Source organism: Fringilla coelebs (assembly GCF_963513975.1).
Source record: "Fringilla coelebs genome assembly, chromosome: 3".
Lineage (NCBI taxonomy): Eukaryota > Metazoa > Chordata > Aves > Passeriformes > Fringillidae > Fringilla > Fringilla coelebs.
Window position 1 is genome coordinate 82512902 of NC_140030.1, and position 15372 is coordinate 82528273.

The 15372-nt window shown below is 37.4% G+C and overlaps 1 protein-coding gene across 2 annotated transcripts in view; it reads left to right on the forward strand.

Annotated features, from left to right (window-relative positions):
• AKT3 (AKT serine/threonine kinase 3) overlaps window positions 1–15372 on the forward strand; it is a 151316-nt gene that overhangs the window by 94207 nt on the left and 41737 nt on the right. For both annotated transcript variants that reach the window (XM_084201782.1, XM_084201783.1), the window contains exons 6-8: window positions 3960–4091; window positions 8073–8138; window positions 9679–9747. In XM_084201782.1, coding sequence (XP_084057908.1) covers window positions 3960–4091; window positions 8073–8138; window positions 9679–9747 — 267 coding nt within the window. The remainder of the gene's footprint in view (window positions 1–3959; window positions 4092–8072; window positions 8139–9678; window positions 9748–15372) is intronic.

Below are 15372 nucleotides of genomic sequence, written 5' to 3' on the forward strand. Positions count from 1 at the left end.
TTTTTTGAACAGATCATCCATAGGGGATAGTGTGTTTAGATGGTCAACAGATATTTCCTTAGGGGAGTCAAAAGGTTTTATAGAAAGTTGAATATCATGTTTTTTTGGTTAGTGCAGTCTCCTGTGACTTCATTGCTTTTTCTTTGTTTACAATTTTGATTTGCAGGATGCAGGATGAATAAAGAACAGATTTTTCAAAGGAAGCCTAAAAGTAATGTAATGAAGAAAAAGATTCAAAACTTGGAGTACAGTAGGAATGAAAACCTAGGGAAAATCATGAAGGAGAAAGAATCCAATATTACGGGAACCTCCAAAGTTACCATCTTCCTTCAGGTTTAGGAAGTATTTCCATTTTTCCACCAGTTTTCAGTACACCCCTAGCTATGGCATCTGTGTTTTTATCTCCCAAGGTCTTGTGTTCTTTGGCAGACTTTTTGAGTTACCCTGCACTGCGTATCATCTCTAAGCCTTCTGCTAAGCTTCTGAGGAATGAGAGCATCAGGAGACTTTATTCTTAGAACTAACACTACTGCCATAATGTGCTGTTAAGCCATGGCTCAAAATCTTGCAAACCTATTACCTTTCTCTTATAAATATACATATATTTTTAACTTGTTTTCACTGAGCTTGCATCTAGATTCATGACTGCTTTGCTGAACATTATGTAAGGAAATTTTGGGCAAATCAGAATTTCAGACTGACTTGCTGCCCTAAGTGTCAAATCCATGTCTGTGATCAGTTGAGCCAAGATCCTCCTTCTGTGTATGGGCAAAGGGCAGCTTTTCTGACCTGGTTTTATTCAAACTCTGATGGGCACTCTCTAATTCCAGTGTCTTAGAGAAAATCAGAAATGTTGGAGGAGTTACTCCTCTAAGGTTGCATGTGATCTCATAAATTTGTGACTGTTAAAGGGATAGGTTGTTACAGTCATTCAGCTCAGTCACTCAGTCACGGCTCAGTATTTTTTATCAATAAAGCTGGCAGCCATTGTTTGTCAGAGAGCATGATAGCTTATGACTGAAGGATTCTACCCTGAATTACTCTTCTTCTGCCTGAATTGTATTTTGAATGCTTTTTTAATTTTTCATGGGTTTTTGTCAATATTCACTGCTTTTGCTCAAAGGCAGGTTTCTGCTTGATGGTTGTCACAGAACCATGGAGTAGATAACCTGACTTCCCAAAGTACTGTACTGAAAGTGATCATTGAGAAGTCTTACCTTTAGTTGATTGAAAACAAGGAGCCACACAGTGTTGTGATCACAGCTTCGCATATTAAATCATGCACTGCAAATTAACACACAGAGTAGGTTTTGGAAAAGTTGACTCTTCAAGGATTTGTCTGTAGCAATTAACTTTACACTCAGTTGTGTAAAGTGAGTTTGCTTTAGGTAAAAATCATACCATGCCTTTGAAATCTCTGCTACCCATATTTCTTGCTGGGATAAATGCAGTTTGGTTCTTCCTGATGTGAGGTGTTTGGGCAGCAAAGCAAGATCTGTCACTGTACAATGTTTGTGTGAGCATCAAGGTTAGTTTGCTTAGGAGCTACCAATCAACAGTTAGATGGGAAAATGATTTCATTCCTATTGATATAGCCAGAAAATTGATATATGGGAAGCATCTTCTTCTTAATGAAACACCTGGGTATCCAGGTGTTAAAGACCTTTTGCAGCTTTGAAGTTGCAGGTTGAACACTTAAAAGCTGAGGAATTGTGCATTGATGTGGTTGATGGAAATTCAGTTCAACCTTGTATGTGAGCACACTGCAAACTGCCTCTGAGTGACCAACTGCATAAATTACTTTCAGTTTGTCAACAGCAAATTCAGATCCACAGTAATAGTATCATGCACTTGAGCTTAAAGGAATAAATCACTTCAGAAGGTAATTTTGCCCTTTTTTCTCTCACACAAGTGAATATATTTTGCTGCTGCTATTTGCAGTCACGCACCAGGGATATGCCCAATGCCTCTACACCTGGAATGTGTGTGAAATATGTAGGCAGTGTTAAGAGGTATTTCTGGTAGAGATAAGGAAAGTACTAGTTCTCTTGTGGAAGTAGAAGTAGAAGTTTATCCAGAACAGCAGTATTCAACACAACTGCCTGAGGCCACGACTAGAGATAGAAAGAGGCACTGAGAAGATGAAAGATAAGGGATGATCTTTTTCTCTCACAAAACAGGATTAAATACATTTAACTTAGCAATACTGAGACTCAGAGTATAATTACTCTTTAAAAATGTTTTGAGGTGTGCTTTTCACAAAGGAAGAAAGGTCATTGATACTGCAGGGCAGTGCTATAACAAGAATAGGTAAGTATATTTCCTTTCAGAATTTGTAGTTGCTTTTCTCCAGTTGCAAAACTCAATGTTTTTGTGGTGCTGCAACCAAGCCACTAACACAGCACAATGAAAGATGTGCTGTAGAAGCGCACAGTGATTGGCCAAGTAAATTCTGCTGTCAATTCAAGGCAGCCCTGTGCAGTCACTGTGTTCTCAGTGTTATTCTGTTATTTCTCTACATTCGCATCTTTGCATCTAATGCATAGACCATGGAGCTGATGCTTCTGAACTGGCTGGGAATTGAACTGGTAAAAGTAAGAGGATTATTGACTAAAACTTTGGGCTCCAGAAAGTGGCTATATTGCTTTGGGATCCGAGATCGTCTGGTCATACTTTTACCATGTGTGACATGCCAGTTAAACTCTTACCATGTGTGACATGCCAGATAAACCTACTAGATTTGATTTGTCTGTCGATGGAACCAGCTCTTGGATGTACTGTGTTTAACCTGCAAAACTAGGGCAGCAACAGTCACAGGAAAGATGAAAACTTGCCACCTCCTCCTTTTCAGAGATAGATGGATTAATTTAAATACCACGTAATTGTAATCTCTACTGAAATTTTAAAAAGTCTAATTCTAATGGAAAGGTTGCTGTAAAGTCTTAGAGGTACAACATTTCAGTTAGGATTGTGTATGTTTCAAAAAAGCCATCAGTGCAGTAGTTGGTGTTATGCAAAACCTAATGATACACCGTGGGTGTGTCCCTGGTAATGCAGGAGTCGATGAACTTTCTTAAATTTGGTGCATTCTTGAAATGCTGCTTTAGGCTAAGGCTTTGTCCTGTGTGTGCTTTATAAAAATAAAAGAGTGTGCAGTACTTGGCTTTTGAACATTATATTAGTACTACTGACTGATTTATCCTGCTGGTTTAATGACAGCAGCTAGCTGCCTCTTTGCCTTGGTGAAAAGCAGCAAGAACAGTGTTGTCTGAGTGCTCAGCCCCTCCCCAAACTGGAAGACAGGGAGGGGAAGGAGAATGAAACCCCCATAATCCAAGGGGAAAGTTCAGTGATCTGATCCATGCTGTAGTGTGTCCAGAGAGGGGCAACAGAGCTGGTGAAGTGTCCAGGGCAAAGTCTTATGAGGGGCAACTGAGGGAGCTGGGGATGTTAAGCCTTGAGAAAGAGTCTCAGAAGGGACCTTACTGGTCTCTACAAAATTGTTCTCCTGCCTGAAGGGAGGGTACAGCCAGAGGAGAGGAATTGATCTCTTTCCCCAAGTAAGAAGTGATGGAATGAAAGAAAGTGGCCTCAAGTTACTCCAGGAGAGGTTTAGAGTGGATATTAGGAAAAATGTTTTCATTGAAAGAGTTGTCAAGCATCGAAACAGGCTGCCTAGGGGAGTGGCAGAGTCAGCATTCCCACAGCTATTTAGAAGACGTGTAGATGTGGCATTTAGGGACCTGGTTTAGTGGCAGACTTGGTAGTGTTTGGTTAACAGCAGGACTTTATGATCTTAAAGGTCTTTCTCAACCTAAACAATTCTGTGATTACAAACTTTATCACAGAACTGGGCCTGTTTTTGTAAACTGTTCTTATTTTATCGGCAACAGGGTTTGGTTGTATATTGGAACTGGATAATCTAAGTCTTGCTAATCCTTGTTCTTTGTTCCTTATAGACAATGAATGATTTTGACTACTTAAAACTACTGGGCAAAGGCACGTTTGGCAAAGTTATCCTGGTCCGAGAGAAGGCTAGTGGCAAATACTATGCTATGAAGATTTTGAAAAAAGAAGTAATCATTGCAAAGGTGAGAAAGTTTATATTTTTAGTATTGGGTCATTTTAAAGAATGGAATAATCACTATTTAATACATAGAGTGTATTGATTTTTGAGAATAACCTAGTTTGATAGAAGTATGTGTGTATCTTCAGAAAACAAGAATGCCAAAAAAATACATATAACCATTTTGCATGCCTTTTCCCTATTTTATACTCTAGAATATGCTAAAATACTGAGAGAGTTTACTGGGCAGCAAGATAGTACAATCTGATTTTATACAACAAAAAGTGCATTGTGGGGCATATTGGATACTTCACATTTTTTTCTAAGTCAATTGCAGGTTTATTCAGATAAACACATTTAATTGAATGGGCCTGTGCTCTGTGTTGTGTTGTGCTCTGTGTTCCTGCTGTGTTGTATAAGGTTGCTATGCATGGGACTAACAATTCAATTTTTTCAGTTTTTGAGAAATAGGAAAAGTTTGAAGCTGATGGCTGAAATTGTGGTTTAAACTGGCATTGTCCAATCACTTAAACTTGATTAGTGTCACTGGCTCTTGTGCGTGGTCATTATATCATTCAAGCTTAAGTTTAGATCATCTACTCTGAGCTTTGTTTCTAGCGATTCTGAGGTTTTGAATCCCACTTCCACAGAAGCTGAAAGCAAGAAACCTACATACATTTATCAACATGAGACACAATTAAAAATAATCCCAATTATTAAATGAGGATGTTTTGAGGAATGTGGGTCTGACCGATATTTTTGAATGCTTGAGGCTAACAATACCAGTATCCATAAAAACCGAATGTGAACGGGTAAATACTATTTTACATATGCTTAAATATTAAACTATCCTTCAGTTTTGTATGGTTTTCCTATTGACCTATGAAAACAGGGCTTACAAGGGTCTTGCAGTCTATATTCATTGTTACTCACTTTCTGACAGCTTTAGAATGTGTAGATCAATTGCAATTAAATTTGGCAGAGCAGTGGAGACCTCAAGGACAATTATATTTCCTTGAGTGTCATTATAACTAGCCCTGTTACAGAGGGAGAGACTTAAATTTATGTCTTCAGCAGTGAAGAGACTGACCTATGAGTTCTACATGCCCCCAGCAGCTGTCTTGTGTGCAGTGGCAGCCTGGTCAGCATGTGCATGCTTTGGGCTAACAGCAGCAAAGAGTGCCCTTTTCTTCTTCATAGTCAGGAGATACAGGAAGGACAGAGGCGATTGCTGCTGCACTCCCCTAATTCTGCATGGGAAGGAGCACCTCAGTGGCCCTCCCTGTAAGACCTGGCAGCAATCTCTGTGGTTTGCCCTGTGGGTCTCAGAGCCTGTCTGGTTGCTGCGTGTTGAGCCTCTGTCTCCAGCCTGACATCCTTGACCAGTGTTCTCTCACCCCTGGCATCTGGGGATCCTCAGGAGATCTTGTGAGCTCCTTTTCTGCAGCTGCTGGCTTGTATCCTTCCAGCTTTCAGAGCATTTCAGCTAGTTTCTTTGTACCAATACCAAACAGATTTTTAAATTTTAGGGGTTTTCTAATTACTTTGTTGCCTGCTACAATATCACTGCCTTTTTAGAATTGATTAGAGCTGATTATTGGGAAACTTTGTTTGAGATGAGCAAAAAAATCTTGTTCATGGAAGTATAAAGGTAGAGAAATTTTGAAGAAATAACAGACAGAACTGTTTAAGTTTGAATTTAGCCCAGTCAGGCTGCGAACATGCTATGGGGATTTATCAATAGCATTTAGCTCTGGAGGTCAGTGCTAAGGATAGGGTGACTAAGTAGAATAGATCTGCAGTCCCAATTCAGCATGTAAATGATATAATATGCACTATAGAATCACAGAATGGCTTTGGTTGGAAGGCACCTAAAAGATCATCTTGTTCCAATCCCCCTGCTGTGGGAAGGGAAGCAATCCACTAGACCAGGTTGCTGAAAGCCCCATCCAACCTGGCCTTGAACACCTCCAGGGAAGGGACATCCACAGTTTTCTCTGGGCAATCTGTTCCCAGTATCTGACCACTCTCTCAGTAAAGAATTTCTCCTTAGCATTTAATCTAAATCTCTCTGCTTTTAGTTTAAGACTATTCCCTCTTGTCCTGTTGCTACCTGCCAGTGCAAAAGTAGCCCTATAAAAGCCCTAAGCATAGTATGAAGCAGAAAAGTGGTGCATTGACATCTGTATAGCATCTGCCCAGTTCAGACTAAATCTGTTTATCCTGTTTACATGACAGATTAATACTACACTTACAAGGAAATTACTACCAATATTACAAACCCCTGAAGCAATTCCAGAAAAACTGGCCATTGCCAGCTTTTTGTGCCATATATCCAGAGGTTTAAAAAAAAAATTAGATAAATGAACCTTTTGTGCTTGTTTTTCTCCTTGAAGTGTGGCTTTTTGTTTTAGTTTCCCCCTGTATTTCGTTGTAGTGTATATACACATTATTGCAGTGCTATTCAGCTAAATGGCATCATAATTTATTACCACTCTGTTGTTGTTGTTCAACTTCCTATTTTGACAATTTTTAAAGTCTAATTTAAAACTCCTGACATCTGTGTTTACTTTCCAGTTAAATAATACCTTATCTTCAGAGCATAGTCTGATAAGCATGTGTGCAGTACAATAATGTTATATTGGTATTATTTGTGACAATAATTACGTGTACTCTGACTATAAATATATTTACTTGTGTAGGTTTACAGTAGAAGTTTGAGTCACACCAGGGTGGTCCTTGGTTCAGTGTAACACAAAGCTCAGAGCTCACTTGGAGCTACAGAAAACTGCAGAACCTCCCCAGTGCTTCCCGGGCCTGTCAGGCCTGGTCCCTGCCCTGAAAGGGGGCTGGCCTGGGGAGGGGGATATGTTACCTGCAGAGTTGTATAAAACTCTGTGCATTCCTGCTGTGCCCCCCAAGAGCTGTGCTGTTTATCCCCAGCCCCCCAAGAGCTGTGCTGTTTATCCCCAGCCCTCCGGAGCTGCCGGTGCTGTAGCTCAGTGCGAGCCCCGCCCGCCGTGCGGTGCCTCGGCCCTGCCCAGCCGTGCCCTGGGCCTCGCTGGCCCCGCCGGGCTCCTGCCCTGCCTCCCGCAGGCTGCCCACCCCCGGAGGGAGCAGGGAACAAACGTGGATGAGCTTGCCAGGAAGCAAACACCCACAGCAAGTGCTCGGTGTCCTCCTCTCACTTTGGTATGGAGCTCATTTTGGTCTTTCCCGTTCAGACTCGCAGACAGGAGAGGGTCACTGTCTCTCTCCAAAGTGCCTCTTTTCCAAATTGTGGCTGGAAATGAGGTGGGGGCTGTGTGGATGTCTCCCATTACCAAGGAGGAGGCCGAGGTCCTCAGGGATGCTCAGCCTGGTCAGAGGAGCGCTGCTCGCCGCTGGGCTCCTAGGGACGGCCTGGGTGGGTAAAAACAAAACCAACACCAAACCAAGCGAAAGTTTAAAACCAGAAAACCTGACCTGACTTAACACTTGGCTAGATGAGACTGGGTTTTATATTTGCCTGTCAGTTACTCTGTGTGTACATGTCTCGCACATTTAGTCTCTCTGTAGATACATTGTTCAGGTGATTCATACCAGAGCTGTGAAGTTGTGATGACTGTGTTTTTGAGCTATCAAATCCAATATTATAATTTCTTTCTTCTCTGAATTGAGCGTAAAGACTTCATCTTGAAACAAGAAAATAAGAAAACCAAATAAAATATGTTAAATCGGATTTTTTTCAAAAATTTCCTCAAAAATGTGAAGATTCATTAATTTTTCAAAACTGTACTGTAGCTTTCTTTCTTTCTTTCTTTCTTTCTTTCTTTCTTTTTCTTTCTTTCTTTCTTTCTTTCTTTCTTTCTTTCTTTCTTTCTTTCTTTCTTTCTTTCTTTCTTTCTTTCTTTCTTTCTTTTTGTTTTGAAAGTTTCTTTTTTCTTTTTTTCCTTTCCTTATGATTAATTAAATAACCATTTTATATCATAATTCAGACCTCCTTCTTCTCCTCTTTATTTCACAGGATGAAGTGGCTCACACTCTTACAGAAAGCAGAGTATTGAAAAACACCAGACACCCTTTTTTAACAGTAAGTATTGGGAACTACTTTGAAGTGCATTAGCAGGTAATATTTGCCATCTATTATGAACATACTTTACAAATTTTGAATTCTTTCTCATGATGATTTGTAAAAAATCAGTAGCTAGCTGGTGCCTATGATATCCTTTATCAGGATATGTAATTAAGAATTCAGAAATAAAATTTCTAATAAATTTGTAAAGCTTTACTGTACTGAAAATAAATTTAATTGTAGAAATGTGTAACCATTGCGCAATTTTTTGCAGTTTTTGTATATGAACACTCTAAAAATAAGTGTTATTAATGTCACAGAAGTTCATGTGTTTTTTTTAAGAAAATTTAATTAAAAATTCAGTAAAACAATAAAAATAACTATTTTATTTGTTCAAAATAAGTAGCTTATAGAGCCACAAAACTCAAACCCCACTACTTTTGTCTTCGTATAGTTCATATTTAATAGAAGGGAAAGACTGAAAAGATGAAAATTTTGAGACTCACAACAAATTACAATTAATTGATTTAACTTTACAGGTGACTTTCTTCTGTAGAAGCAATTCTGATACCTCTTGTTTGCAAATATATTAAAAAATACTTCCCTATATTTCAAAATATAATGAACAAGCTTTTTGAGTGAGGGATTTTTTTTTTGTATTAAATTTTCAAGTGTAGCATGGGAGCATTCCTATTTAGAAAACTTAACTTTTTGGAGAGCAGAGGATTGCATTTACATTGGCAGGCCAAAATATCCTTGTAAATTCAGTAAGGATGAAAGAGGTCCTGTAATGTTTCTTGAAGTAGAGTGTAATGGTAAGCAGGAGCAGGGGTATCTCCCATCAAAAAATGCAACTGTGGTACTGCAGTTGTACCTTCTTATCTTTCTGTTACTCTTCAGCAAGTTTTGTATTGAGATATTCAGTTTAGTCACATATAGTTCTACTTCATTTCCTTTCTTTTAGGCCAAGTCTTCACCCGTAGATTTTCTGTGGTATCATTGATAAGTCAACATTGATGAATCAAAATTTTTAATTAAGATCATAACATTGTTTGCAACTTTTAAATTATATGGAAATTAATATATTAATTTGGCACTTAGCATCCTTAACATTCCATAATATGAAACTAGAAAGTCCTTGCTTTGGAAATGAAAGCATGCTGGATGTTAAGATGACTTTTAAAATTTCATTTGGGAGAAATGAAAAAGAATATCATAATCTCTTTCTTCATGGGCACTGTGGAAGTGGACATCATAAAGTACAGTGAGTGCAAATAGATGAAATTGTGTGTTTTAGTACCAATTTAATACTTTATTGTAATAAGCATGATGTTTTCATATCAATGGACATGCAGCAGAGATGAAGAAACACTTTCAAGTTTTTGTGTTAATTCATCCTAAGCTTCAGATAAAGAGTTACACTTTTAATTACTCATAAAGTTCTTGCCAAAATCAGAATTTTCTACTTAAAAGGATAAAATTTTGTTACAGTTTAAGTGCAAGACATTGGGTTAATATGAGATGATAATTGGTTTGATTTTGCTGTTTTCTTTGCAAGTCCTTGAAATATTCCTTCCAGACGAAGGATCGTTTGTGTTTTGTGATGGAGTATGTTAATGGAGGAGAGGTAAGTTTAAGAAAGATGTTCTGCAATTGTAACAGTAAGGCTGTCTTTGGATTACACTTTTAAAGTCATATTTTTTCCTTGCCTTTTTGCTTTCTATATCATTAAAGGGATTTTATAAAAAAATTGAACTATTTTATTAAAAAAAAAAAAGTTGACATGTTTTTATAACTTTTCTGTCAAAGCTGTTTCCTTTTCTGGTAAAATTAGACTTCTGTATAGTGAGAGATAATTTAATGCTAGAGAAATAATTACATATACCTGCTTATTGTTCTTTTTATTTAAACATATTCTAGCATGTTCTGGCGTGAAACAGTCATAACAGTCATAAACAAGCAAAAATTATATTGACGAGTGTTACTTTTGTCCTAATACAAGATGTGTGCTCTCTTTGCTGTAACTATTACAAATATCTATTGGAAATGAGTGGAGCATTCATGTTTTTCATTGCTTGTCTCCACCTCACTTGCTGGGTACTCTTGAAATTTTCACTAAAGCGCTGAACTACTTAGAGTGTTGTTAGCTTTGAAGCCATTGCTGTCCTCCAGCTGCTTACTGAAGAATGAAATATCAAAAATGATACCCAGTAAATGGAATTAGAGAACTGCAATTGAAGAAGAGGGCTTTTATCTACCTTTTAGATGCTGTTTGCTATTCAGACTGTGTCTTGTTACAGCATCAACTAAGGGATTTTCCTTATTTTGTCAACTATATGCTTCATGATAATGTTAAAGGACTAAATGTTTCCACTAGGAGTTTTTTTTTTTTAATTAAAAGACTCTTCATTCAGGAATTGCTGTGGCATGATACGTAATGCTTTGCATTATGTTTCAGCTGTCTTCTCCTGCAATAAAACTGCTTAGCTATAATTCCAATGCCTGCAGCCCATTGGATCCCAACTTGTCCTTGGCCATCCTCTACCAGCCATGCCTAAATATGGTGCTACAGGGCTCTCATATGGGAGGATGGCTTGTTTAACTCAATGTATAAACCCAGTTCTGCACATCACAGGTGTTGAACCAGATACAAAAATCTCCCTCGGCAGTAAAGGGATAACAGCCTTCTCTTGGACACTCAGCTGGCTTATTTGACATTGAATTTACATCACCAATATTAAGTCAGTGCTGTCTGAATTTTAAGTATTGTCTTATAAACTAGCTAATTCTTCATGATTTTCCTCTGTGTAAGATCTTACTGCATTTCTGGGGAGACATTTCGAAAGTTGAACGTAACTATTTGTCTCTTTTTCCATCCTGTTTGAATGTAGAGCAGAGCCCAGAAAGGATGCTTTCAACTCCTTTCTTATGACTGAGTCTGCTCTGGCTGTATTTTGGTCAATTGTAGCTTAGTCAATTGCATTTCTCTGCGACTTCATGGGTACAACTGGAAGTATTGTGTGTCATGGTTTTGTGGGAGGCAGCCTGCCTTTGCTTTGGGGATTGCAATTGCAGTGTACTCGTGCCAGCATTGGGTTACTTTCTTCTAGGTATGGTGCTGCTGTTTGTCAGTGTTGCTCATGTACTTTCCTGATAGTTCTCCAATTCAATGAAGCAAACTCTTAAGTTTTGCCACAGTGGGAAAAAATGACCTTTTGGGAGTAGGCAGTATTCTTTGAGGAAACTCTCTTGATTTGCCCACATGCTTCTCTTTGACTAGAGATCTGGAGTAGTAAGTTGGACAAACTGTCTTTTTTAATAGAAAAGTCTTTAATCTTACCAAATTTTCTTGTGAATTTTAGATTTCAGTCAGTGTCTTCGAAAAAATACAGAGGATTTCATATTTGTAAAAATAGCCTTATTATTAACTCTGAGTCCCTGAAAGTAAGTTACTCAAAGTTTACCCAGCATTTTAGCCATATGATACACAGGCTTTTTTCTTTTGCTTCTTCTATCTACTATTCTGTTTGTGTTTCAAGGAAGTTACATTTCCCTATATATTCTGACTGTTCAAGGTGTTGAAAATTCATCTTTTAATTATGTCCTTCCACTGGGAAATTGACTGTAGATGTACCGTATTGCTTTTGATTCTCTCCAGTGCTGTGCTACCTTCAGTGTGTTTCTGTTTAAAATTCCTTTCGATTACATATTTCTTTTTAGGTAAACTGTTGTGCCTGAATCAATTTGTTGGAAATTTTCATGGATTGTGTCTTTCAGGAGCACTAATATCCAGGCAGTTCTCCTCATGAAGGAGTTCTTGGAAGTTTGTATAAATATTCTTGTCTCCTACTCAGGTGAAAGCAAGAAAGTGCCACTATTTAGGCTTCTGCCCTAGTACAGTAATAAAAACGGTGGTCAGCAATAGGAGTCTTTGCTTCCTCTTTCTATAGCTAGAAAAGAAAACAGTCAAGGAAGGGGGCACAGAACTTCATACTGGAGGAGAAGTAGTTGTGTTAAATGACTGTAAGCAAGAATCCTTTACATCTATTAAAAATCTAGATCCACAGTGAAGTTTGTAACAGTTTATCATACTCTACAACAGTAACAGTTTATCTTTGCCTTACCTTGCCTACATAACTTCAAGTTGGTTGGGCTTCGTTAATAAGAGAACATTTTACAATGAAAATGCAACTGCAGCAGTTTTACTGGTCTATGTGTGTGCTCTTTTACAGTTTGCAAAGCATTACAGTAAAATCCTTTGGATTCCATTAAAAAAAAAAAACCACCACATTTGTACTTTAATATACTAAAGAAAACCATTAGAGGATTTTTTTCCAAACAGATTATTCAGATGGAGATACTGAATATGTTTTTCTTATATTGAGAATGTTTTTCCTGCTGCCGAATGCACAATCGTCATTGTGCATATAACAAAATAATTGTTGTGGGCCAAAAACTTAATTTTGTCTTCATGTGGTTTTGCTTTTAGACTCCATGGGTGAAATGTTTACCAATGTCTATTGATTGTAGCCTATGCTGCAGTGTATAGCTAGAGGGATGTGTCTGCCACTGTAACTACTTTTCAATACCTTTGTTGTACTGAAGGAATTATGTTAAAGTACATTAAGAAATTGAAATAAGCTTTCACGAAAACAAATATTCATCTGGCTTAGCTGAGTTGGCCAAATGGCTCTTTATTTTTGGGGGATACTTCTGGAGTGTGTTTCCCAGTTTTTATTTCCAGTATTTTGCTTTAAAGTTGAAAATGTTTTAGGAATTAAATCTATTACATACATTACTCTGCAGAGTACTGTGATTCAGCTGACTAATAAGTTGATTAACTTCCTCACTCTGCATTTAAGGATAATTCCAGATTTTGTACTTTGTAACAAATGTAATTGGTAATTATGTGTATAATAAAATTAGATGCTAAAATTTGTTCAGATGTTTCTCTGCATAAGAATTCTGAATCTCTGTTCCTCTTGGCATTTTTGTTGCACAGCTCTTACTTCAATTGATTGGGCAGGAGAGAACTAAATGGCTTGTTGTAATTGAACAAGTGCTATTACTGTCTAAAAAAAAAAAAAGAAAGAAAAAGACTTAGGATTTACAGCCTACTTAACAAAAAATAAGTAAACAAGAGAATGTTCCTTAGCCTTAAATTATGGTAGTCCATGGTAAGGGTGCTATATTTCTTTGGGTATAGAATGTGCCAAGAAGCAGTACAAAGTCTGAAACAATAAATAAATAAATAATTTGAAGTTTGAAGGTTACTACTGCAAGTGCTTTGCAAAATCAACAGTCAGATATAAAATGCAGGGCTGAACAAACCCAGTACACAGCAGCAAGAGCCAGACATTCCACTTACAACATGCTAAGTAGGTCACTAGTGTGCGTACAACTTTAACATATCAATTGATACAAGGTTGTGTCTTTTATATATTTGGCATGCTGGGATTTGCAGCTGAATATACTTCTATATTTGATCTTTGTTTAAATTTTTCCATTAAGTTTTTTTATTAGGAAAAACCCCATGACAGCATTGTTGTTCAGTTTTTAAAGGCATAGCAAGAAATTTGGAGCTCCAGTCCTCACTGTAATAATAGCACCCTTGTGTATGCCATCAAAAATGTTATGTGCAAAATGGCTTTCTTTGTGCCAAAGCTATTTCTATTGCAATCCCAGTGATTTTACAGCACATATTTAATAACTGTAAATCAATAAATAGTGAAAATGTTGGAAACCTTTTTTCAACCTTCCATCACATTTCTTCTTTTCCTTCTTTGACTTAATAAATATAATCTTCCTGTTCTGACAATTGTAAATAGAACACAGTGGCAGAATTATTCTGAAATAGTGAACCAGCTAATTAATTAGCTGAAAATTATGCTGTAATCCCTCTGTAATCTCCCTGCTTTCCCTATTATAATTTTAGAATCTGCTTAATATCTTTAGCATATATCTGAGTGTATGAATGTGCTTTTAATGTGCATTTTTTATATCTAAATGTACATTCTTCATTCAAAACTAGCAAGTATGGTTTGGTGACAGCTCTGTTAGGTAGGTGCTATAATAATGTGAGGAAGAGTGACTGTGGTGTCACATATACATTAAAATAAGCTGACTCAGAAGCTCACAGTTTCTTTGACAAACACAACTGCTGTTAGTTGTTTCTAGCTGGTCATTTTACTTTGAAGTTGGTGTTTTTAATTAATATCAATGATCTTGTTGAAAATAAACACTAAAAAAAGTAATTCTTTTGTATGTTGATTGTCAGGCTGTCAACTTTTAGATTCAGATTTGGGACATTTTAAATAGAAACTAAAACAAAAATGTTGGTGACAAGTATCCTGAAGTTTTAGAATTTTCTAAGTCTGCTGTTCAGCTACTGGATTAGTCTCTTTCAAACAGAAAATTGTAATAGTCCTTTGGAATAGATACGAAATGTAGGACTAACTGGGAGTTACAAATTTTCAGACTGTGTTGATCTGTATTTTTAATTACTTTTAATCCATCAAAGCAAAAACCACTTAGAAATGAGTAGCACTAGCTTATTATTTATGAGAGACCACGAAACAGACATAAAGGCATAAAGTGCCTAAATTTTGTATTTTGATTTACGTGAATGAAATTCTACTTAGCAATATTTGTTTTCTGTTTAAATACTGCAGCAATGTGTGGAAAGGACCACACAAACTGGGAGATGTACTTGTTCTTTTCCCAGTTTGATAATGCATGAGGCATTTCATGAAGTCAGACTTGGTTACTTGTGTGGGTGGGTCTTGTGATTGCACTGACCCCTGGGCAGCCATCGGTACAGAGGGCAAGTCACTGCAGAGAGGGCTCCTGTCCCAGCAGGGACTGGTGCCTAAACAGGTGAGCAACAGGAACAACAGACACGCCTGCAAAATAAAGATCCTCCTTGTCATACAGGTTTGCCTTTTTTATACAGGGTGTCTTGAGCACTGGAAAAGAAGTTGAATGGGGAAACCAGATACAATGAACAAAATTTTAAATATTTTCTTTAAGTCATTGTGCAGTTTCTGTATCCTGTGAAGTCTCTGCTTATGCCCATATGGGAGCAGTTTACTGGGAATGTTGTTTAGGCTAAGACAAAAGTGATACACCTATTATGAGTTGCAGTTATCAGGAAAAAAGTTGACTTCTAGTTCGTAGCAGTGACTTTTTAATTGTGTTTCAAAAAGTCACAGAATTATGAAGGTTTGAAGGAACCTTGAAGATTATTTAGTCC